This window comes from Nelumbo nucifera, chromosome 1 (genome assembly GCF_055504915.1).
Source record: "Nelumbo nucifera cultivar China Antique chromosome 1, China Antique-T2T, whole genome shotgun sequence".
Classification (NCBI taxonomy): domain Eukaryota; kingdom Viridiplantae; phylum Streptophyta; class Magnoliopsida; order Proteales; family Nelumbonaceae; genus Nelumbo; species Nelumbo nucifera.
Window position 1 is genome coordinate 192,051,110 of NC_142649.1, and position 26,095 is coordinate 192,077,204.

General features: G+C 37.4%; 1 protein-coding gene and 1 pseudogene across 1 annotated transcript; both read left to right on the forward strand.

Annotated features, from left to right (window-relative positions):
- The first annotated feature begins 12,580 nt into the window (after positions 1 to 12,580).
- CLP2 (CLP protease proteolytic subunit 2) lies at positions 12,581 to 23,269 on the forward strand. The gene is made up of 9 exons (XM_010279084.3): positions 12,581 to 14,627; positions 14,748 to 14,791; positions 14,906 to 14,978; positions 18,069 to 18,189; positions 18,862 to 18,999; positions 19,086 to 19,202; positions 19,444 to 19,512; positions 19,618 to 19,713; positions 23,014 to 23,269. The coding sequence occupies exons 1-9, from the start codon at positions 14,554 to 14,556 to the stop codon at positions 23,149 to 23,151; spliced, it is 870 nt and encodes a 289-aa protein (XP_010277386.1). The 5' UTR covers positions 12,581 to 14,553; the 3' UTR covers positions 23,152 to 23,269.
- A 1,358-nt stretch (positions 23,270 to 24,627) lies between these two features.
- On the forward strand, positions 24,628 to 25,337 carry LOC104611893 (putative rRNA-processing protein EBP2 homolog pseudogene; annotated as a pseudogene).
- The last annotated feature ends 758 nt before the right edge of the window (positions 25,338 to 26,095 follow it).

Consider the following 26,095-nt stretch of genomic DNA (forward strand, 5'->3'; position numbering starts at 1 on the left):
GATACAAAGAGGTTTAAATGGCTTATCCAGTGACATGACTTTAAAAATTCATAGGGAAAGAAGATTGGTAAATGGATTGCCATATGCCTTAGCCAAACAAGGGGCCTCTAGGGATAATTGTTTTGGGGTCGGTTTTAATCTTGAATTGTGTTTGGGAGATGTTGCACCTCGTGCCTCTCATGGATCATTTGTAGCTTTTTTGGGTTTCTCTCTTTAATAAGGCTCATTTTATTTATCAAAAAAATGGCTCATTTTATTTATCAAAAAAATGGAAAATCTATGCTGCATTCAACCCCCCCCCCCTCCCCAATCATGTTTAACAAGCACATGAAAGCCACATAGGAATCTTTTTTCAAAGTTAACTAAGGAATACCAACAGAGGGGGCAAAGTGAACGTTTGGGGCTAAGTGTCACTATCACAAAGGTAATATGTAATTTACCCTTTTCTCTCACAACTTTTTTACGAATTGTTTCAGTTTCCAAGTTCTGAACTCTTTATCTATTTTCCTGTTTCCTTTATCGTAGAGTAATTTGGAAACCTTGCAAACTTCTCGTGTTTTTTCCGGTTGAACCATTTGAACCATTTAAACCATCACCTGGATAAGATTATGGGTCTGGTTTGCATGATATTTGCTATTTGGTCAAAAATCATCCAACCTGAGAGTGGTTGAACTGTTGACCCGTTCAATTTAGTCATTGGGTCACAAGTTGCACATTTAATGTATGCGTAAACTTTTGAAGGCCATAACCTCACCCCGCTATTTTTGCAAAAAAAAAAAACCCTTTTTTGAGCCTCAAATTGTAATTTTTAGCATTTCTATAAATAAAAGTAAAATTGAATTAAAATATATAAAACATAAAATAATATTTATATATACATATATTGCATCTAAGAAATAATATTCAGACACACAGATAATATATATATATATATATATATATATATATATATATATATATATATATATATATATATATATATCACGATCTAATTCGTTCGACCCTACAATTGAACTGTTCAGGCCTTATTAATGTTGAATTAGATTGTGTGAATCTCATTGATGAGGACCATCCACGGTGGGACTATAGTCCCAATTCATCATAGTTATTTTTTTAATTTATTTCCCTTCTAATTTTATTTTATCTAGATATTATTTTATTTTTAAATTATTTTGAATAAATTTTTAATATTTAAAGGTAATATTATGACAATTTTTTAACATTGAATCATTTCCATTATTTGTGTTAATAAAAAAATATTTAAAGATAATAAGTAATTGTTTTTAAATTATTTGTATTACCTTTTCTATTAATAAAAATGATTTTTATTATTAAATAAATTTATATTCTATAAATTTTATACTCTAATATTTGACATATTCAATGATTACATATTGGTGTTTTATTTTATGCATTATTACAAGTGTGCAACCCATCATTGGCCTAGCCGTTTGTACCATCACTAGACAAGATTCCAAGTCCGATTTGCATGAAACTCACCATTTGGTCAAAAACCATCCAACTCAGATGGTTGAATCATTGACCCATTCAACCCAATCACCGAGTCATACTGTCATAGGTTGTACACTCAATGTATGTGTAAACTTTTGAAGGCTATAACCTTGCCCCATTATTTTCTTCAAAAAAAAAACTTTTTGGGCCTCAATTCATAATTTTAACATTTTCTATAGATAAAAAATTAAAATTTGAATTAAAAATATAAAATTCTATAAATTTTAGACTTTAATATTTGACATATTCAATGATTACATATTGGTGTTTTATTTTAGGGAGAATGACGGTTCAGCCTAGGGTCAGAATTTTTAGGCCCAAAGTATAGTTAGGGTAGGTGTTAGCTCGGAATTGATGCCAATTCATGGACGGACATTGGTGCATAGAGTGGGGGTATTTGACATTTTGAATGTTTATAGGTCTGCAATGGGCCTGTCCGTACTTCTTTGTTTATTTTATCCCTTATTACAAGTGTGCAACCCGTCATTGGCCTGACCAGTTGAATCGCTTGAACCATCGCTTGGTCAAGATTTTGGGTCCAATTTGCATGAAACTTACCATTCGGTCAAAAACTATCCAACTAGGGTGGTTGAACCATTGACCCATTCGACTCAATCACCAAGTCACATGTTACACATTCAATGTATGTGTAAACTTTTTAGAGGCCACAACCTTGCCTTGCTATTTTTGCCAACAAAACACCTTTTTTAGACTCATTATAATTATTAGCATTTTTATAAATAAAAGTAAAATTGAATTAAAAATATAAAACATAAAATAATATACAAATATATATATATATATACATACATACATATGTTGATGCGGCATGATCTAACTTGTTTGACTTAGACGGTCGAAGTCTACAAGCCATATTAATGTTGTGTTCAATTGTGTGAATATCTTGTGGATAGACCAAGATGTACAACTATTCGGTTCACTATGGACGAGGACCATCCACAAATATCGTGGACAAGGATCATCCACTCCCCAACTTGTGGATGAGGGACCATCCACCCATTTCCATTATTTTTTAACATTGAGCCATTTCCATTATTTTTTGTTAATAAAAAATATTTAAAGATAGAAAGTAATTGCTTTTAAATTCTTTTTGTTATCTTTTATATTAATAAACATGATTTTCTATTATTTGATAAATTTATATTCTATAAATTTTATACTCTAATATTTAACATTTATTTGGCATATTTAATAATTACATATTGGTGTTTTATTTTATCCATTCTTATTTTGTATTATTTTTTCAATTTATTTTGGACTTAAAATATAAGAAATTTTCGTTAATTATTGAACAAGTAGATTATCTTATAAATTATATGTGAAACATATGAAATCAACCACACCACACTTATAGAATGCTCCTTTAAGTGTGGGTAGTTTTAATCCACACATTTTATCCGTGGATTAGTCCTTGCTATGGTGGCGTGGTGTGTACCTCACCAATTAGGTTCATAGTTGTCAAGGCGACTAGGTGAGGCTAGGCGACCATGGGGCGCCCAAGTGCCTAGGCGATGGAATCTATAAAATGTGTGCGCCTAGGTGCTTAGAAATCTATAAAATTTATAGATTTCTATACTTCCTAAAGGACCTAAATTATTTTATAAGTTATATTTGCTTACTAGCTAAACATTATAGCAAGCATAATCAATAAAATCTTTCATATAAGTATAACTTTCATGTGAAAACATAAAATTGAACATTTGAATTAAAAGAAATAAGCAATCAAACAAGTGGGCTGATAAAAAAATATGCAATCAAGCAAATAAAGTGAGAGAAAAAGTCTACTAACATTGCAAGTTCCAAGTTGGCAACATTAAAAAAAATAAAAAAAAAACTAATAATTTAAAATTTTAGTTTCACAGGAAATAGAACCATAGTACTGTACCTTTTGGATGATTGAGTGTGATCTTGAGTATTCTTTTTTTCTACAACTTTTCCTTCAATAAGAAAATAAATTAAAAGAATTAATCAATCAATAAGAAATCAACCTTGTCATTAACAAATGGAAGAAGCACTACAACAAAAATAAAAATATTCATAAGAATTCAATAGCAATCCTTTAAGTATTAAAATACATACATTAGTTGATGCTTGGTACTTTAAGAAATAATAAGATAAAAATATGAAAGTCATGAAACTATTAAAAAATAAAAATCATAATAGCATATAATGAATAATTATAAATTATAAAACTATAAATCATCATTCATCTCCAAGTCTACAAAAAATAAATATGAAATTTAAAACTTTAAATGTATCATAGACAATACAATCCTTAAAGAAAATTCTCTATTCTCTAATTAATTGGAGTGTTTAAGAAGTAAGAACCACCAACAACTCCATTGAATGCACTAACATCATTAGCACCATAATCAACATTTTCATCGTCATCATCATCACGATCATCTTCAACATCAATATCTTCTTCTTCATCTTCATTATCTTCCATATCTTTGTCCAACATCGAGTCTTCTTCTTCTTCTTAAGCAACATTTTTGCCTTTATCTTGTCTTCTAGACTCACCTCTCCCACAACCACCTCTACCTCTACTTGGACCCACAGGTCCCCCACTTGCATTTCCACGTCCATGTCCACTTCTCCTTAACCTATTTAACCCTTCAAGGATTTCAGATGCCCCTAATGCTTCATCAACTTGAGGGAGTCCATGTAAAATCATACATTTCATGGACCAAGTTATTTGAGGGGGTTTTCCCAGTCAACCACTCACTGGTTTCATCTACATCATCAAAGCAAATATGGTCAAACTGCTTTGGATTTGCACACCTTTTTATTTTCTTGGAGGCGTTGATTATATTGAACAAATACAAGATCATTAAGCCTTTTTTGATCAAGCCTATTCCTTTTTTTTTGTATGAATCTACATTCACAACAAAATAAGAAAAATTATAAAAATAAGTATCTTAGCTTTCATAAATAATTTTATCACAAAACCAACCATTAGGTCTATTACTTAGAAGTTAGAACTTACATGCTCAAAAGTGCTCCAATTGCGCTTACAAGCTAAAAAAGTGCATGTAAGACCTAATATGCATAATGCAATGTGCCTAAGGTTTGGGGTGCAATGTCCATAGCTATGCCATAAATTAGCTACAAAATAGGAAAAAAATGAATTAAAACAATATAAATTTAAAATAATAGAAATAAAATATAAATATAAGTTTCAAGAAAAGAGATCTTATATTACTTGGTTGCTTCGTTTCACATTGCCTAATTGTCAATTCTTTAGAAAAAGCACCACGAGCGTACTTATACTCTTCCAACTTATGAGAGATCTTGTCTTGAATTTCAAAATCACTAACCATTCTCTCAATGCAATCTAGAAAGCTCATTTTAAACTTTCCAACGAATGCTTCATCCTGTGCTTTAGCCTTATAATAAAGGGTTGGATTGAGAAAAAAAAACAACAAGGTGCAATGGATGTTGCATCATAATAGTCCAACGCCTATAAAAAATGTCTAAAATGGGCTTATACTCCATTTCTTTCCTACTAAAATTTTCTTTTATTTTCTCTCTTACTCGCTCCATTGCATAGTAAAAATAACTCATTACAGGTTTTTCATCACCATCAACCAATCGTAAAACCTCCACAATCGGTTGAGCAGCCAAAAGAGCAACTCTTACATTTTTCCAAAACCCAATAGAAAGCATAGTGCTTGATGCTCTTAGTCCATCTGATTTGTTAGTCCATTTACTCTTGTTTCGCACATCACCAACAAATAAAGCATGCAAGGGCTCCTTAGAAGTATACAAACTTTGTAAAGTTAGAAAAGAGGTAGCAAGCCTTGTAACTGCACATTGTACAAGATCTCTTCCATTTGTTTTTTCCCTCATACATGCAAGAAGAGGATGCCTATAAATAAAAGCAGTCACTTGTCTTGCCTTGGCAATACAACTTTTTGTAGACCTCAATTTTCCAATGTCCTCCAACATAAGGTTTAAACAATGAGCAGCACAAGGAGTCCAAAATAAATTCTTCTTCTTCAATCTTAAAAGATCACCGACAGCAACATAAGCAGAGTGATTATCAGTAACCACTTGCATTTGACTTCATTTGATGCATCAACTAATTTTAGAAAAAAAGTTTCTTCAAGAGAATTCACCAAAAAAATAATCAAAGATCTTTGCCTTTTATTAGTCCATCCGTCGGACATGATGGTATAACTATAAGTCTTCCAAAAAGCCTCATACTCCTTGTACATTAGCTTTGTTTTCTCAACCTCCCATTTCAAGAGTGGCTCTCGTAACTCATGGTAACTTGGAGGCTTGTATCTGGACCCGAATTGTGCAATTGCTTCAATCATAACTTTAAAACTTTTCAACTTCAATGTATTGAAAGCAATCCCAGCTTGATAATGAAAGAGAAAGATCCATCGTATGGACGCCAAGAATGCAGCGGAATAGGGTGGGCGAATTTCATAAATTTCTCTCATCCCTTTCAACTGGGAATCATATTCCCTGATTTTAGAATACAATATTCAAGGATCTAATCGAACCAAAACCGAACCAGATCTGAACCAAAGAGAAAAGAAAACGGTTATACCTGATACGGAGAGTCGGTATCTCCCAACGTCGGTGTTTATGCCCAAAGAATACTCCCAAGATCTGCTTCCATTGAAGATGACGTAGTGATACTGGAACAGAACCAGCAGTGTTCGTCCTATGAACCAAATTCTTCACAAGAATTCGATGGAAGCGAAGAGCACCGTACACAATCAACCTTTCAGCAAAGACTGATATCAAGAACACCTTCTTGATCTTTCCCTCTCAGAGAGATCGGACCAGGCAGTGAATGGCGGAGGCGGCTGGAGGAGAACTCTAGAGATGAAGTTAGCGTATTTGCTTTTCTTCTCTCTAGGGTTTCTGAGATCCTATCTCAAATTGCAGGAGGAGGCTACTATTAAACCCTTGGTTCGAATTCTTGTAATTCAAGATTAGGGTTTCTCCTCTTTCGTAGTGATTAAGAAACCTCCTAATCCTATTAGGAGTTATCCCAATCCAAATCTGTATTTGGATAGGGAATTATCTTAATCCTATCTGTAGATTAGGTTAGCCCACTCCTGATCTTATCAGGAGGTTACCATATTCAAATATTTATTTGAATTTGGTCTCTAAGAGTGGATAGGGTCAAGACCCAATCCTTTGGCTTGCCCTAATCTCAGATCCACCCCTTTAAGTGAGTAATTAAATCAGCTAGTTCGAAATGGGCTTTAGGCCCAATATGTATTAAGTGCTCAATAGGCTTCCAAACTGCTGCCCAATTGGGCTTCTTTGTATGGCGTGGGACCCAAGCATTGATCTACACATCAGGCACATGGGTTCGGCCCAGCCTTTGTTACAAGGCCTAGCCGAATTCACTAGAGAGCCCAGTGAACCCCCTGAGCCCATCACATGGACTCTATGGGCCCAACACTTACACTAAGTGGTCCTTGGGCCAAGCCATCTTATAAAAACACAAGGACTGTGGGCAGATGCAAGATTAGCCCATCAGGTATAACCTTAAATGGCCTTACACTTAACCTCTCAGCCCATAATAATCAAACACTGCCTGACAAGAGAAGACCTCTCCCTCGGCTGCAATGAACAGTGTCGCACTCTCTTCTCATATGGATCCCAGGAATTAAAACCATTTGCAAACATTTTGAAACCGTATATATCTATATATCTTATATACAAATTTTGCAAAACAAAATTCCAACGATTGAAATCAATTGTCAGTAGTTTGGTTTCCATTAGAGAGAGTGCATCCCCGATCATTATCTTTGTTTGACAAAGGGGCTGATCCTATCACTATGATCACCCACTCAGATGAATTCTCAGACTGTCCCAACATACCCAGGTTTTGACCCCCGTTAAGGATCTCACTGATTGGTATATCAAAGACAGTCCAATTTGAGGGGTCTCGCTTGGAGTCCCACTCAGTGTGATCGGGCAATGTTCTGGTGCGGAGTGGTTCAGACTGTTGATGCTGGCTATCGTGAACCGAGGGGCCTCGCTTGGAGTCCGTGGCCAGAACCCCGAACCAGTTCCCTGCAAGCGAACCTTCTTGATGCAAGGGCCGAGGTGAAACAACTTTGGTGGGCTGAGTGTCTCCCGACCTGTTCACGTGTTGTGAAGCGGGAGGAGTAACATGTCTGTCCCTCCTGCTGCAGGACGAGACTTGGCTCCCAAGGGGTTGTGGAACCTGGGAAGTCTCTCCCCGGCGAGGAGGGTGAGTATTCTAACGACAAGATTTACTTTGTTGAGCTGTCAGATGTCGAGGTGGAACCGGCTGTTGATTCTGCTACAGCAGAGGGAACTGCTGCTGGTACTGTTGCTGGTAAAAGTGGTGCAAGACCTGTTGCTGGTAGTGTTGAAATTGATGGACTTGTTGCATTTGGGCTTGAATAACCCGCACGCAGTGAACCAGGTCGTTGAGCTGATGCTGTCCGACTCCAGAGGGAACCACAGATGGTTCAGCAAAAGATGCACCCACTACAGGAGGGAGTGGGGCGTTCACTGGCACAGTTGCTTGAGGTACGGTCAGCGTAGGGATCCCACCCGTAGAGAGCGGTATGGTGAATTGACCGATGCAGACGGACGGGATCTGAGGTTGCCCCCTGGAGACATTCAACTAGTTATTCTGTTCGACATTGCTGGAGGATGCCATGGATCTGAGTTTGAGTAGTGGAAAGAGGCTTCTCGTAGCGCTTCCCACAGACGGCGCCAATTGATGTTGCGCAATCTGACTGCTCCCTGCTGGAGGTGATCTGGCTTCCAGTAGACGGCGGACTTGGTCGATCTGCTAAAAGCGAATCAAAGAACTCGGGGTTGCTTAACCAGCGAGGTCGCTCCGATGCTTAAGTCAGTACTTGGTTGCGAGCTAAAAGCTTGTGAATGCAAAGAGCTAGAGAGCAGAAAAATTACGCATACCTTGCACCCCCGGGGGGTGGAGCCTTTATATAATGGAGTCCTCACAGGTTTCGCAAAGTGGTTCCGGGATCCTCATCACGATGAGGTTCGTTTCCGCGTTAATTGGGGATAACGCTGCTAATTGATAAGGTTCATCACTTCCGCCCGAATCAGACGGGGAGATAGTGCTAGTTGTTATGCGGCTTGATCCCGTGGAGTTTGGGAACCGTTGGAGGGATTTTCGGTATCACCACTTAGTGGCAGATCGGTATCCCTAAGCTGACGTCTTTAAGTCTCTAACTGGATTGAGTACCGGGGTGACTTGGCCTCGAGGTGTGCTTGTTGCGATCTGGTGCCGAGGCGATCTCATTTCAAGGTGTCCTTGTCTCGAGGTAACTTTAGCTCGGGAATAACTGGGTACCTGAGGTTGTTCGGTTACGGACTAGTCATGCTGAGCTGTTATCTATTAGTTAGATCGCGTCCACGTATCCCCTGTTGTAAGGTTAGGCCAAACACCCTTCATCAATAACCAATCAATATTTCAAACCCCAACCTTACTACTCCTCCAGCCCTCCCTGGCGAAGAAGCTCCTAACTCGGGCTCTTTATGCTCTTCTTCCCTTGACTGATCTCCATTTTTACTTCTATCATGTTCCCCTAATGCAATCTCTGCCCAATCAAGTCCCCCAAAATGAAACCCATCATTGCCTCCTCTCAAGGTAAAGTTCCATCAACCATGCTATAAAACTATCCATGTGTCATCTGTTCTGTTATTTTTGGCTTCTTCATTGCAATTTTCTTTCTAAGTTTTGGTAGGAGTACTAAAACAAATATATACGATGTAAATACATATAAAATAATAGAAAATATAAGGTTTTATACTCTACATATTTGCATTTGTACTCCTTCCTGAATGAGCCTTAGGCTCCGTTTGGGAAGAGGGTAAATGCATATTTGCATAGGGTAAATGCAAATAAATATGGTTCAGGTAAATGCAAAAGTCAGGCCGGTTTTATGGTCATTTGCACCCATGGCTGTTTGGCTGAAGAAAGTAAATTGAGAATGCAAATTTGCTGGTGCTTGGGAGTTTTTTACATTGCAAACCTAGAGAATGAGCCCCACCAACATGCCTTGATATCTAGACTTCGAGTATCTGGCCTCTATCGAGACCTAATAAGCCCTATTACTTGTAAAACACCCAAAAATAAATTAAAAAACATTATTATCATTAAACATGTATTCAGATCTGTAATTGTAGATTTTTTTTTTCAAATACATGCGGGAACCAAGGGGAAAGTAGAAGAAACCCTAAATATTATGAAATACAACAAGAACAACCGTCAGTGAACAATGTAAGACCAAATACCCCAAATACTGTGAAATACGGTGATGTTCGGAGGTCTTTGGTCTTGCCATCACCGGTGAATCTCCATGGGAGGACAGATATACATACCTGAGATGTTAGGTAGCCATTGGAGCTCGAAATAGTAGTTCAAGTTTTCTGTTTCCATCATCGGAGGGCAAGGAAATAATGGGTAGCCATTGGTGACAAGTAACCATTGTTGTGGTGTTCCTTGACGAGAAGATGCGACGAAGAGAGCAAATCAGTCTTCTCTTTCCATTGATGGAAAGCTCTCCAACATAGGTTTGCTTTCTTTTTCTTGATGTGCATTTACACTCTAAAATCGAGGGAAATGCTGACAATATTATATATTTCCCTCAATTTTCAGGGTTCATTAACCACTTTACCAAATGGAGAGAAAACTGACCCAGGGTGCATATTTCCCTCGAACTACGTTTTACACTCTTCCCAAACGGAGCCTTAGCTCCCTTCCCCTAATTTAATTTGCAATGCATTTGTGTCACTAAGAGGAGGATCATCTTCTACGTTGTTCCTTTTGCAGCTCAAGAAGAAAGGTCTAACAAAACCTCATGGGACTACATCGATGGCAAGTGGGTATGCAACAAGTTGGTAGCCGTTGAAATCAATACCAACAAGTGCCCTGACGTTGTTGTCGTACACGGTAGGTGATCACAGTAAAAGCCGGTGTAATTGTATATTCTGGGGCCTACCAGCATTGCTGATGGTAGAAGCCGGAGTTGGGCGATCTTCTCTAGCCTGCTCATTGGTTTCTTGTATGATGTCGAGGCAACCAGCACTGTTGATGGTTTTATTGATTGATTCCTAATTAGTTCTTTAAGCTCAGTTTGGAAGCAGTACAAATGCAAATATATACATTATAAATACATACAAAATATAAGGTTTTGCACTCTACATATTTGTATTTGTATTCCTTCCAAACTCAGTCTTAAGCTCAATTTGGGAGGAATACAAATACAAATATGTATAGTACAAATACATATAAAATAATACAAAATATTAGGATTTGCACTCTACATATTTATACTCCATCCAAAGTGAGCCTTAGTGGGTTAGAGATGAGATGGTTATCTAACAATCCATTTGGTTGCTGATAAGCGATGGGATGAGAAGGGGTGGGATGGGAAAGGATGGGATGAGAAGGGAAATTTTATTTTCTCATTTTGGCATTCTAGTGTTTGATTGATGAGAAGGGAAATTTACAACTATTTCATCTCTTCATTGTAGGCTGTGCCGCTTATATCTTTGCAACTTGGTTCCAAACCAACAGTGGTGGTTTCTTTAGCAAGAATAGCAATGAAGGTCGTGAAAGGAGATGATTTCTCAAGGAGATTTTTCAATCGATCAAGATCTCTCTCCTCTTTTTCCTCCTCTCCCTCTTTCTTTTTTTTTTTTTTCTTCTTCTTCTTCATCTTTTTCTTCGCTTGCCTCTGGTTTGCTACTTGAACCAGAGGCAAGCGATCATTTTGAGTGCACCTCCACCGGACCTCTGATGTCGTCAACAAGCTGACGACGATCTGACGACGCCGCTACTATTTCAGTGTGCCTCCATCGGACCTCTGACGTCGACGACGATCTAACGACGCCACTACTATTTCAGTGCTGACAATGAACTAACAATGATCTGAGACGACCTTTTTTCGCGTGTAGTTTCCTTTCTCACTAGGGTCGCACCGTTTTAGTGCGACCCTGCGCTCCAAGTTTTGGAAAACCGTATCTCATTGTTTCTCGTTCCGTCTCACAAAACAAATGAATGAAAATGGGAATCTAAAGAGAATATTCCCATTTTCTCTTCTCAGTCGCACCAACCAAACGGACTGTAAGGGAGCGAACGAAGAGAAGGAAGAAACAGAAGTGGAGTTGAAACGTAGCCAAGAAGGGAGTGAAGGAACAAACACCCCCATTTGCTGGTTATGGAAGTTGGCTAGAGGTGGTGGTGGGGGTGTTTCTTCTGATTGTTGCAATTCTCATCATGGGTGGGGGTGGAGTAGGAGGAGGTGGTGGTGGCGATGTTTGTATTAGTGGCTGCAATGAACGAAGGATTACGATTAAAGGTTTTTGTTTGTTAGGTTTTAAGAGAGAATGGCAAGAAAAAGAAAATAGAAAAAGTTTAATAGGTATTTTGGTAATTTAATGCCTTTCATTATCTGACTTAATGGCCGAGGGGGTTTTTGTCGCAACGTAAAAGTTTAGGGGGTATTTGTCATAAAAAATGGTGCAAGGGAGCCATTTTAATTGACCATTTTTTCTTTTCTTTTTAAGGTGATTTTTGAAATGAGTGCTTTGAATGGTACTGATTTTCAAGGGTCGGTTATCTTTACATTAGAGTTATTATTTAATGTCATGTTGGATGCCATGCCACCCCAAAAAATAAGAATTAACTAGAAAAAAGGAAATCACAAAAAAAGAAAAGGTATCCCCGAAAAGGGTTGATTTCAAGAATCGATTTTTTGCCTATTTTTTAAAAATCGTCAAAATTGGCAAACCAAACAGAACTTTCAACTCTGATTCCTCTAATACTGATGTGACTCTAATATGATATCCATGCCAAACATCAATGAAGACAAAGAAAACTTTTAAGGGCAATACTGTTTAACTAATTGACTAACTTTATCATTCCTGTTTAACTATTGTCTCTATCCCTATTGTCATCACCATTAAATTCTAACGGAAATAATGAAATGGCAAATTTACCCTTCCATGGATGAAAGAGCAGGGTGAATGAAGGCTAAATTCAAGATTATCGTCTTCACGCAAGGTGGACTCCAATGTTTTAGTGGATGGCAAAGCAGGGTGGGCAGGCTGAACTCAGGGTGGATTCGATATACCGCTCCAGTGATGATGGAGACGACAATGGTAAGGAATTTCTACCTCGCCAATCAAGAATTCCACCCATCTGGGTGTCGTCCCCCGTTGCCACCGGAGTCCAAGCTTCTCCTTGAGAAATTAGAAGATGAACCAGACCCCCTTTACTACTCACCAGATATTGGAAGCATGGATCTTCGTATCACGGGAGCTCATTGGAAAACCAACCCAAGATGAAGCACAGTTACGGGCAACGTTGAATTCTTCGCCCCCTTCTTCTTTGTGTATTTTTGGATCGACCAAAATCGCCACCGCCGCTGCCTCTGTCCCTTTTTCCTCTGTCTGCTTTTGGATCAACCAAAATTGCCACAGCGGCGATGATCTTTTTCTTCCTCCGCCCCCTTTACCTCTGTTTTTGGAATGACCAAAATCACCGTCGCCACTGCAACTTCCAGCAGTAGTAGTAATATTCTTCTTCCTTCGCCTCCCTTCCCCCCTATTCGTTCCCTCTTTCCACTTCCCCTACAAGCTGGTAGATCAGTTGAAAGGGTTGGTGGTGGCACTAACAAATCGGCCTCTCATCACATTGGAACATTGACTCGCATTCGAAGTAATGAATCGACCTCTCTTCACATGAGAACACTGACTCGTGTTCAAAGAAATCAGAGAGATCCGCTCCACAGCAAAAGATGTGATTCTCGTCTAGGGTTTATAGCCAGGCAGGGATTGCAAGTGATGTAGCAGTGGTTGAAGACAGGGATCAAAAGGGGTGCCCTCTTTAGAGCATTTCGAGTGATATGTAGTGCCTTTTCCGCCTCGTTGAAGCCAGTGGTGAAGCAAGACGACCTTGGCAGTCCCGGGTTCCTCCGTTCTTCCATTGAAAAACTTATAGTAATTACTCATCGAAGTTGAAGTTCTGGTATGCGGTAGTGCGCCAAAGGGGCCTACATTCAAGTGACGAAAGGAAACTTCTTGAGTCTTGAACACATGTAGGAGAACCAAAATTACTAATGCATCGCCGGATTGGTCCATGGAGACAATGCCGTTGGCAAGAATCATGGGAGATATGATTCTTTTTCTTTTTCTTTTCTTATTTTTTTCTCCGCTGTTCTGCCATGCCGCTGCAACTCGAACCAGCGGCAGTAGTATGATCAGCCCCCTTGAGAACTAATTGCCACAGAGCTGTTTTCTTACTGAAATCATGTTCATTTTTTCTCCCCCGAGTTGCTTAATTCACATGCCATATACCACCTCATCTCCTCCCCACCTTCCTCTAATTAAACTCAAGAAATCGTGTTTGGTTCTTTCGTTATAGTCTATTATACAAAGAGCTTTGTTTATTTCTGTGGTGAAGAGAGTAGAGATCAGATTCTGGGTTATTCTCTGAGTGCACAAAGATTAGATTATGTCACATCTGCAAACCTAATCTCTTAAAAAACGAATTTGATCAAATTCAGACGATAGGCTTCAGCACCCCCTACATTTAAGACGATAGGCAGGGCAAATAATTAAACAATAAGGCTATGTTTGATTTGAAGGAAAATGTAGGAAAAAAAAAGAAAAATAATGAAAAATTTACAAAATTCGTAAAACTTTTTTTACTTTTTCTCTTCCTTTTCCTACTTTTTCCTTCAAACCAAACCTAGCCTAAGGGTAGACTTATTCCATTGTCAAAAACAATAGTGTAGTGTACGACAATACTAAAAATGATAATGTGATCGGGCCTGAATTAGGTGGCATGCGAAGTTGTAACGTGGCTAAACTTGATTTGTTGTGCAGCATTGGCACACACCAAGTCAAGTGCAGGAAGTCTGGGCTCTGAAATGCTGAACTCTTATCTATTTTTCTGTTTCCTTTTCGCAGGGTAATTTTAAAACCTGCGAACATCTCGTGTCTTTCATTCTTTCCCACCGTGATTCTTAGAAAATGGCAGTCGCACTTCATGCCAGTGGTTCTTCATGTCTGAACTCTCAGAGCGGAGTGGTTCAGCCGTCTCTCAGGTTCGCACACTTTCTACTTCCTGCAAGAATTTTCAGGCGCTCAAATCTTTCTTCCGCCGAATGGGTTTGAATTATATTCTTGTTTGCTTCCTTTTAAGTTCCTATCCTTTTTTCTTTCAGTTGTACGAGCAAGGTATTTGTAGGACTGAAACCCCAATCTGCAAGTACGCTACCGACGCTCGATCTAGATTTGTTTTCTTTAATCTCTTTTTCTGCCTACATCTAGTTAAATATTTTCTTTGTTTTTATCAATTATTAATTTATGATTATTGTTTCAGGACCCTTAGGAACTGGAAAACCTAATCTGAATGTTGAATTTCATGAAAGAGTTCATAAGAGTATCCAATCCAGGTAACTCAATTTATTTAATCTACTTTCATGTAATTTGCATTCTTATCATTTTTATGTATATTTCAGTGGAAACCTATATTTTTTTTTTGCTACTAAGTGGAAACCTATTTAACTTATCAGAAATGTGTTAATTCTGTAGCCTCTTTTATATTGGGGATTTATATTTGGTGGGTTGTTTCGTCTCATATCTTATATTATGGTGGCTCTGCCGATGCTATACTTACAAAAGCGAAGGTTTCCAGAGTTCTAAACTGTGTAATTGATGGACCCAAAATTAAAAAAAAAAAGCACAATAACAGCATAAATGGTGACAATTGCCTTATTTTCTGTTTGCCTATTGTTTTTGTGCCCACTTTTTTTACTACTGCACACTCTAAAATTAGTGGATAGAATCACACGGTCTGTTTATTTTGTTAAAATTGTTCTAATGGATGGAAGTGGCCGTTGCAATCATTTTACATAAACCATTAGTTTGCATGTTTCTATGTGTATGTGAATCATGAGTATAGGCCATTGCTAAGAAGCAGCTCGAGAAAAATAGTTAAATGTTCACATTCCAAAATGCTGAAGCAAACATACTTAGAAAAGAGGCAGTGAAGGGGTTCGAATTTCCTTAAAGGAGTCAAAAGTCTTATGAAACTATACAATATCGTTGATGATTGAATCCAAATTAAGTGAAAATAACTTGCCTAAGTCTGGTGAACAGAGTTTGCTCTATTGGCTCAGACCTCTGTATCCTTGAGTTCTAAGGAGACAGGAACCTAAGTCTGGTGGATGTATTAGGACCATGCAATTAGAGCATGATTAACATTTAACAACTGTAATTTGATGATCTGGGCCTCCTAGCAGTAGAAGATTATTCTCAGTCATCCTTGATTTGGTGGCTCATACAGTTGTCTGACAGACTTCCAAAAAGCGGAAATGACTTTCCTTTTGCTCTTTCATAATGTAGTATGTGGCCCTGTCTACTGATACAGTAGGATTTGTTTTGAAACCCATGTTGTTCACTGGATTTTCCAAACTAAAAGCAATTATTTGGTCATATATCTTGAAGGGTTATAGAATTTGCAGAACTTCCAATCTTTTTCTTTATCATTTAGGAGATCTGGAGAAGCATCATAGGGACAGTGGCTCAGTCTTTGGGAAACTATCTTTGAAGAATATGTCAATTCTCACACTATTCATGCTTTCCTTGGAGAGGTTTCTCAGATGAATATTGCATTCTTTTGGTTTGCTTGATTGATTGGATAACTCAAATGTTGAGATTGTTGCAAAAAGGAAGACCTCTAATATGAAAACGTATAGGTTTAGGGGATTCTTCTAGTTATATGATGTAATTGTTGTTTTGGTTGTTCAACCTTGTCTCTCCTAATCGAACTCTCTCCTCTTTGGCTCATATTACTTTTCATTTCCATCACTTCTTTTATTTCCTTTTTCTATTTGTAAATCCTTTTATGTTGCCCATGAGGGGAAATCACATCCAAGTATTGTTATCTATTGCCTGCTCAACATAGTTCTGTGGTGTTTTCCTCTCTTTGTTTCTATTTCTTTGTGCTTTCTCTTTCAAATAAAAGTTTTCTTCCCACTTTAGCAAAGAAAAATTTTCAAGTATTACATGCATGGGAAGGGGCTATTGCTTGATATAATGATAAAATCTCAAGTTAGCAGGCATAAAAAAGGAGAAAAAAAGGCAAGGTTAGGTCTTTATCCAGTCTACCTCTCCCATGACCCAAGATTGCTAGGACCAACTAGGGTAATGACCTTTTATCATGCATTATCCTAAATGCATCAAATTGTGCTGTCAAATCTATGTCATGGTTTAAAGACTCTAGGTCATGATTCATGAAAAATAAGGCTTCAGGTAATTTATATCTGTTTCAATGATTTCCAACGTGACTTGCATATGTAGGTTTGCTGATGTAATACATTGTTTGACTGAGTTGCCATATAATGTTATGCATATTTTAGTTGACTAAACACGTTTATAGTTGTGTCTTCTGGTTATTTTATGGCCCAAAGACTTGGTGGCATCATAAATATTAGATAATCAGCAAACTTGTTGCAGTTTCAGGTTACTTAACTTGATTTTAGAATTGTAATTGTGCACCCCTTTCCCATATATGCCCATGCTGTCTTGCACCACAACTTAAAATTTATTACTAAACACTCCTTAATTGACAACATTTCGATTAATTTGTTTTCCAATTTTATGTGTTTTATCATTGTGTTTAAGTTCAATATGTTCAAATTTATGAGGAAGTGTCAATTGATCTGCCAACAACAAATTGGGGAAAAGAGAAAGCATGTGGACATGAATTTGCTCTTTCATTCATTCAAGGCAAGAATAAAAAAATTCTAGATTTATGATGAGAAAATGTGACCTCAAAGAATGAAGCATGTGTGATTTTAATTCTAAAGCAGCTCTTATTTATCTGTGCCATGCTGGTGTCTTCGCCTATTCTCATGGATGACTTCTTTTTTATTGTTGTGCCTTTTCTTTTCCTTTTTATTTTTATATTTTCTCTCTTGGGGGGTAGGGAAGGAGGAAATGGGCTTTGTGGCCTCATAAATACTTCTCCTGTAAGTATGCCATTTCTATGTCTTATTAAAGTTTAAGCTCTAAAGTTATATGTTCCTGAATCTTAAAACTTAGTTAGTAAAAGTGTATTTACATTCTAATAATAACCCTTTCCGAAAAAGAATGCCTATTGATATTGTTGCAATTTGTACTCTACTTCGTTGTGAGTCTAAAACATATACATGCAAGTTTTTGTGGTGTGGTAAGTTGGAGAGAGCAGAACTTTTTTTAACTATTGGGCATGAATTCGTCTTTGTTGGGTTTTCTATGAAAAAGAAAACTGTATCTATGTATAGGCTGATAAAAAAAACAACAGTATCTATGTATATATAACATGTGTATGCATGTATATAACTTTCCCCTCAATTGTCCTAAGGAGAAGTGCTCCTTGTATATGCCATTGTCACCACTGCGTTATTATCTTTCTTAGCTGCTTCTTGGATCAATATTCCATGCCTTCTGATGATTAGTTGGATGTTAATTCTACATGCATTATTTGTCTTTGTTTGTAGGAATTGTAACAAGAAACCAACAAGAGCACGTTTTGGAATGATGCCCATAGGTACACCAAGAGTCCCCTATCGAACTCCTGGTGAAGGAACTTGGCAGTGGGTTGATTTATGGAATGCTCTTGTAAGTCACAACCACCCTAATATTTGAAATAAGAGGCTATCTAAGGCACCCATGGGTTATGGGATATGTAGTTCAAAGGATCTCTCCTAGAAGATATTCTGTCTGAGAGACTGATGTAGTTTAATGGTACAAACCATCAAATCCATTGGCCTTTTCTTTGGATCTCCCTATTCCTGATTGATAAACAAACTTATAGATTGGATGACAATGATCATGTAATTAAGCTAAATTTAGCATTGAATATCCTGGGTGAGGTCCACTGAATGGTGGATCTTTACCATATGCATGTGCATCACATGCATCATTATTCATTACTATGCAAATTTCATATGCCCCCCTCGAATTATATGGGCTGCATATTTTATTCCATAGGCTGTGTTTGTTGCAATGCAAATTCTCGTTTAATTAGTACAAATGCATGGGAGTGCAAATAAAACAATGCAAATTCTCTTTTAATTTGGTAATGAGTTTTACTTTGTCCTGCTTCATGTATTAATTTACTTCATTTATACTGCAATCAAACAAAATAAGCTAAAATTTGAAACGAAAATAGGTCAGAATTTACACTCAAATCATTTGCACTGCCATAGTTTTGCATTAGTGCAAATTTATTTGCTTTACCAAACACAACATTATGTTTGTAAAATCTGACAAGAATTCTTTGAGTTGCAGTATCGTGAACGCGTTATTTTTATTGGGCAACATATAGATGAAGAGTTCAGCAATCAAATACTAGCAACCATGCTCTACCTTGACAGTATTGATTCTTCAAAGAAGCTTTATCTATATATTAATGGTCCTGGTGGAGATGTAAGTTTGTTTTAGATTGAGTCTTTTGTCATCACCTTTCTTTCCTGTCTTGTTACTTTTTCTAATTAAATTTCCATGATTTGCAGCTTACCCCGAGTATGGCTATATATGATACCATGCAGAGCTTGAAAAGTCCTGTTGGCACCCAATGTGTGGGCTATGCTTATAATCTAGCAGGCTTCCTTCTAGCAGCTGGAGAAAAGGTCTGAATGCTCATAGCAAACATCATAATATTCTACTAGACAAGAATTCAGATGAATTAAATGTATGGTACCCGGCATGTACCATCTTACATTGCATGATGGTTCACTGATGCACCAACTGCGTTACAGTACCTTCTTATAGTGAACAAAAATGGGTACCTTGTGTTTTTTCAATTCAAATACTTTGAGCCTTGGTATTTAAACACCACAGCTGAGATTTTATTTTTTCCAACTGATTAAGGGTAACCGTGTTGCAATGCCTCTCTCAAGAATTGCACTCCAATCTCCAGCAGGTTCTGCTCGTGGTCAGGTATGACTGCAGACTGTTAGTTATTATAGAGCCTCTTATAGTTTCAAAAGTATCTATAAAATCAGTGAGACTGATTACAAATGGTAAGTTGAAATTTTCTTGTAGGCTGATGATATTCGTAATGAAGCAAATGAGCTTCTTAGAATCAGAGATTACCTTTTTGAAGAGTTGGCTAAAAAGACAGGTCAGCCTGTTGATAAGGTATTTTATTCACCTTACTAAAACTTATCTTGGATGGATGGACTTGATAAATTAGTAATTGCAAAATCTGAAGTGGTCACTGTGATATTTGCATCAACACTATGCCATTTTTTCAAAGTCAAATTGCACAATGATCTATTTGGCATGAAGTTAAGCAGAAATGCAGGCCAATCATTCTGATATTTACTCATTTTCTGACTAGAAATAAAATAGTGAACTTTTTCATTGACAACAAAAAAAGTTTTTGTATAAAAGGAAAAAAAGATAGAAATGGCAATCCCTTCAAGTAACAATATCATCATTATTTTTAAAGAAAAGATGTATATGCATGTAAAAGAATGTAAAAAATATCTTTGCTACATCCTAGCTAAACCATCAGCTTCCAAATTAGCTTTGATGAATTAAGCAAATTTTTATCTTGGAAGGAGTTGAATGTGTCTTTGATGCCATTAAGGTAATGTACCAACCCTTCATGAGCCTAAAGCAGTTCTTTTGGCCCATCTTATAGTATTGCCCAAATCACTGAGCACAATAAAAGTGGGAGGCTGCATTCTTTTGCGATTGTCAAACTAGTAAGAAGGGCAATGACTTTGGCTTTGGTGAGAACAAAATTTAGCTTTCTCTCCAACATGTGTGACAGAAAGGTCCCCTGGTAGGGGAGAGTGAGGGGACGCTGATTGAAAGATTTCCACTAGGTTCCTCTGAATGGCGTTGAAAGATGCCCTTAAACTTTCTGCTTGCCATGGTTCAAGAGTTGACAAAGAAAAGAACACAACCACCCTTAATACTTAAAAGAAGGTTATTTCTCCTTCAAATTGGGTATTGCTAATCCCCCAATATAATGCCCCCTTGTCACTCCTTTTGCAAAGCTGTTAGCAATCAAGTTAGCAGATCTTGAGACTATCTGGATGAGGATGTTCCTTAATCTTAACTAATAGCTAATTCTTGGAGGTTCACCTGTAGAGATAGAAAGACCAGGATCGTGAAGTAGAAATTATTGACTTAGCTTAGACAGAGCTCCCCTATCCACAAGTCCAGAATGTACTTGGATGATAGTTCTTGACCACACTACAGGTTTAGAATATAGTGATCTTTATACATTTTGTGTGTAAAGATGAGTTGCAGCAAAAGAGAAGAAGAAAAGAAAGTGTGGAGAAGTGGACAAGATAGAAGAGAAAGAGAGAGTTGAAGAGAACAGATCATGGGGCTCAATTGAGATCCCATCTTCTATTATACTAAAAGGTATAAAGGGAAAAATTACATTCCTGTTCCTCATAAGGCGACAGAAGTTGTAACATGATACCATCATCATCATCATCATCCACGCCTTATCCCAACCTTATGGGGTTGGCTACATGAATCCTGTTTCGTCAATCCGTTCTATTTAAATCCAAATCCACTGTTAAATTATTAGTGCTTAAATCATTTCTTACTACTACGCATGTCCTTTTTGGTCTACCCCTAGCTCTTCTAGTCCCTTTCACTTGTAACAAATCACTTCTTCTCACTGGAATACGTCATTCACAATGTGAAGCTGAACAGTCCACCTTCTTTGACAGACCCAACTCCTTATTAGGGATCTGTGTATCTAATGAGTTGTCATCACCAAACACAACTTCAACATGATTATCTCAGATTCGGCCTGTCAATGATACACATTGTAAGTACTAACTACTAAGTAGGTCTGTCAATGATACCCGGAAATCTGACTGAGGCTGGATCTGATTATCTCGGATTTGGATGATGTATTTATGTAATTGGATCAGAATCACATTTGACTCCATCCAATCCGATTAAAATCTGAATCCAATTACGTTATAATATTTATTGATTTTAATATATAAATTTTATATAATTATATTTAAAATCATAAATAATATACTTTCATATATTATGTTATATATAATAAATTCAATATGTTATATTTACATTAATTTATTATATATCAAAGTTGAAAAGCAAATAACTTTTATTTTTTTATTTTACAAAATTAAAGCGAAATCAGATTAAATCCAAATCTAATCCGAGTCCATTATGATTCGAATTTGAATCCAAGGTCTTCAAATCCAATTGGATTTTGGACTGGATTCGGATGCAAACTTTTAATAATCGGACCGGATTCAGATTTTGCTGAATCTGATCCGAATCCTATCCAAATCCGATCCGATTACAGCCCTAATTGTGAGCATGCCAGCATTGATATCAAATTATTGATTTAAAGCACAGAAAAGAAATAAAAAAAATAATGATGCCATGTATACGAGTGTAAACCAGTGTTAAAGCCTGGACCATTTACCTACCCAGAAAGCTGGTTGGGTGGTGTAAGTAGTTAATAGAGAAGTTTTTTCTGCATTTTCATACATTTTCTGCAAATTTCTGTAATTTCTGTGATTTTTCTGCATTTTCTGTAATTTTTCTATGCATTTTCTGCAATTTTGTGCTTTTTCTGCATTTTCTGCAATGTCTGGAAAAATTCTGCATTTTTTTTTTGTATTTTCATGCATTTTCTATAAAATTTCTGCACTTTGGCAATTCTCCATTTTCATGCACTTTTTGTAATTTTCTGCAAAATTTCTGCATTCTCTGTAATTTTTTCTGCAAAATCTCAGCAATTTTCTGCATTTCTTAGTTTTGGGTATACGGGTTGACCTGAGGCTCAGGGTGGGATGTGACCTACTAAGTGGGTCAATATGGGTGGGTTGGCAGTTGGCACTCAACCCACTCCCAACCCAACCCACCCATTTGCCACCCGTATGGGTAGGGAAATTTGGTTGTCAGTAATTTACATGGACTCGTACAAGAAATAGAATCTGATGATTGACTCGGCATGACAAAAAACGTGGACATACTCTATTTATTTTTGTATTTTAAACATGAATCCTTATTCCAAGTGGACTACATGGATCCTGTTTCTGTTTCGCCATTCCATTCTGTTTAGTGTCATCTATTGTTAAATTAGAATAATCTACAGAAGCTTATATTTGTCACTTGGCAACATTCTATGGGAATAATGGCATTGATCATATGCTAAATAAACAAGGAGAAAAAGGGGGAAATGTTAAATAAAAGCATTCCTCAAGAATCCATGGGATGTCGGAATCTGTCGCATGAAACACTGGTTAAATTTGAATAGCCAACTTGTTTTAATATTGTTCAACAACAGAACTTCAAGTTCAAACCACAGTTGCACTTGGTACAATTATCTATTTATCTGTTCTACAGGGACACATTTTCTTTGATGATTTTGGCTGTATTTAGCAATGTAAACTGATGTGAATGTCTGTCTACGTTCATTTATAGATCCACAAGGACCTGAGCCGAATGAAGCGTTTCAATGCTCAAGAGGCTCTCGAATATGGGCTTATTGATCGCATAATCAGGCCACCTCGTATCAAGGCTGATGCACCGCGCAAGGAAGCAGGAACAGGTCTTGGTTAGCAGATTTTCTGATCGCAATACAAAACTGATCATAGATGCTGTAAAATCGAACAAATACTCATCTGCATATTTGAAGTTTTGGGCATGGAAATGCAAAGGTTGTTTCATTTTTTTGTTATTTCCTAGAGCAGGCTGAGTCATTTAATCAGACTCATGTCTAGTAATTGCATACCATTCATAATTGGAGTTGGCACTCCCAACTATTTGAAGGTCCTCTCTCCAAACTCGTTTTGCAGCTTGTGTGAACAAGCACCGCTAGGTTATAGAATCTACGTCCATGGTGTGCTGTCTATGACAACAGGGGGTGTTTGGTATGGTGGCATAGCCATTGTCATTGCAATACAATTGTGTGAGAAATATGTGTTATCACATCAATTAGAAAAATGCATCTCTGGGAAACATCAAATTTGACATTTTAGAAAGGGAGAGCAATTTGTATTAACCAACACAGCCTATATAAGGTTTGTAAAGGTTCTCCTGTTTTTTCCTTCAAACCAAACACAGCCTAAATAAATGTGCTGAATCAGTCTCGAACTAGATCCTTTAGTGTTATTACAGATCCAAAACTGACTCAATCATTCACTGGGACTATCTGGGTTGACCCGATTATTATTGGCAGTGTATTTTTATCTTGTTATTTGACGATAAATCTTTAAATTTGGTAAATTAACACATCTAAAGATAATAATATTTTATATATGGTTTGGGTCTTAATAGGTTAGAACTTAGAAACAAGCGAAGACGATCCTAACCCAATGATGTAGAACCATACCCTATATAATTGGGTCGGTTATGTCAAACATGCTGAATCTTCTACTTGCGGACCACTCAATTGTTGGTGGTCTAAAGCCTAGCCCATTCACTTTTGGTTTCTCAGGGATGGCAATTTCACGGGAATATTAGGGTGACTGGCCCGTTCTGACCCAAATGGGATCTTTTTATCAAACCCTATAGGGTTTGGGTTTTGAATTTAGGGTGTTTGTTACCCGAACCCAATTATATTTAACGTGAGTATCCTGATACCCAATTATAAACCTATATAGTCAGGTTCGGGTACCAAATGCCCGAACAGATCAACAAGTCATTGAATATAATGTGGGTATCCGCTCCATTGAACTGGTCATGCTTTTCAAATACTTACAATGCTTGGATGTTCTTGAAACCTGATTAATTAAGAATTAAGATACTACTATTTCTAATTAAAAAAAGAATTAATAATCTGGTAAGTGCTAGTTTTGTCATGACCCATTCTATATCTTTTCAATTGCAAACTCCATATTAATCAGTGCATGAAACGACAATAACTAGACAAGAAATGGCATGTCATTTCCTCAGTGATTGGAGATCGAATAATCTGTGCTTCTGGTGTTATTTAATGCATGGTTTATATTTACAGCTTTCCTACATTTTTTTCCCTGTTCTTCAAATAGGTTCATAATCAAATACAAATGGGTGTTGTCGAAAAAAGAACCAACAATGTTCATTGTGGATAAAACAGAGGAAGATGGGATGGGAGATGTTGATGATGAAGCATCTGAATCAGAATCAGAAGAAGAGGATGCGGTGTTGACTGGACCTTCTAAGAACTCCATATACAACAGGGATGGTCTCCTAGAGAAGCTAGGTGATACAAGTTGGCCTGACAATGTGGAATGGATCCACAAGTTCTATATTGGTATTGATCAAGAACAAGAGATTGATGTGAATGATGACCTGGCTCCTGAGCTTGCTTTCTACACTCAAGCACTGGAAGGAACTTGGCTGGCTTTTGAAAGGTTACACTCAATGGGACTCCTTTTTCTCAGGCCTTCTGATTATTATGTAGAGATTGTGGAGACAGATTCTCGCATGGAGAAGGTGAAGATCAGGCTTAAGATTGAGGAGGCTGGAGAGAGAAGGAAAGCTAGAGAGTCCAAGAGTAAATATAGCTAAAGAAGTGCAAGCCCAGAAGCTCAGAGAGAGAGAGAGAGAGGAGGAGGAGGAGGAGATTGAATCTGTGAAGAAGTGGAGGAAGCAGAGACATGGCAAATTTTCCTGTCAGAGATAAAGATGGTGACGTGGGTCTGACCTTTGAAGACGGGAAAAAGTTTTGGAAAGGTCAGATAAGAGCAATAAGAACACTACATTCACTTGTGAGTTGTACGTACTCAACTCACAGGTTTGGCAAAAACAAGAGGTCAACTTGAGATATATAACTAGCTTTAATGTAGGTAAGCCTATCTTGGCTCACACATGGGTATTCCCTACCTCTACCAACTTCCATGGATTAAATTAATTCCGAAAATGAATGATAAGTATTTATTCAATCGTCCCCACCAAAGAGAAAATGTTAGGAAATTCATTGATAAGTCTGATTACTACAATTCGATATGTCCCAGTGGTCCATCCAATTCGTTCAAATTGACTTTGATTCGGATGGATCCAATCCAAACCCTATTGGTCCATTGACACCCCTAATTGGGTCACTTAGATAGCGATATTAACCACCAAACAAACCAATTGGGTCTTTTAAATAAACATATTTGTCCAGTTGGAAAAGGGAGGAAGGAAGATTGCTATAACCACCAATCCCAATAATAAATATAATTGTAATGATAATGGGGTCTCCGTCGACAAGATTGCCATCAAGAAAAGCCAGTCCAACTAGATAAGAGCTAACTAATCACGTTCTAACTATTTGTTAATTAATTGTTATTCTCTTGGACAACCAAGCAACGACTAAGTAGACAAGTCTTGGACAAGTCTGATTAACTATTTGTTGTATTCAGCGATGGGGGACTTGGGAGACGTGGGCTGCCTTAATGGGTTCATCTTATATGGACCTTTGGAATAGAAGTAGAATAAGGAGACGTGGGCTTTGGGCCTGCCCTGAGGTTGCAGCATAAGCTTCATCGGGCAATGATTATTTGGTGATGGCAGTTGAGATATTCTTGAGATGCCTTGA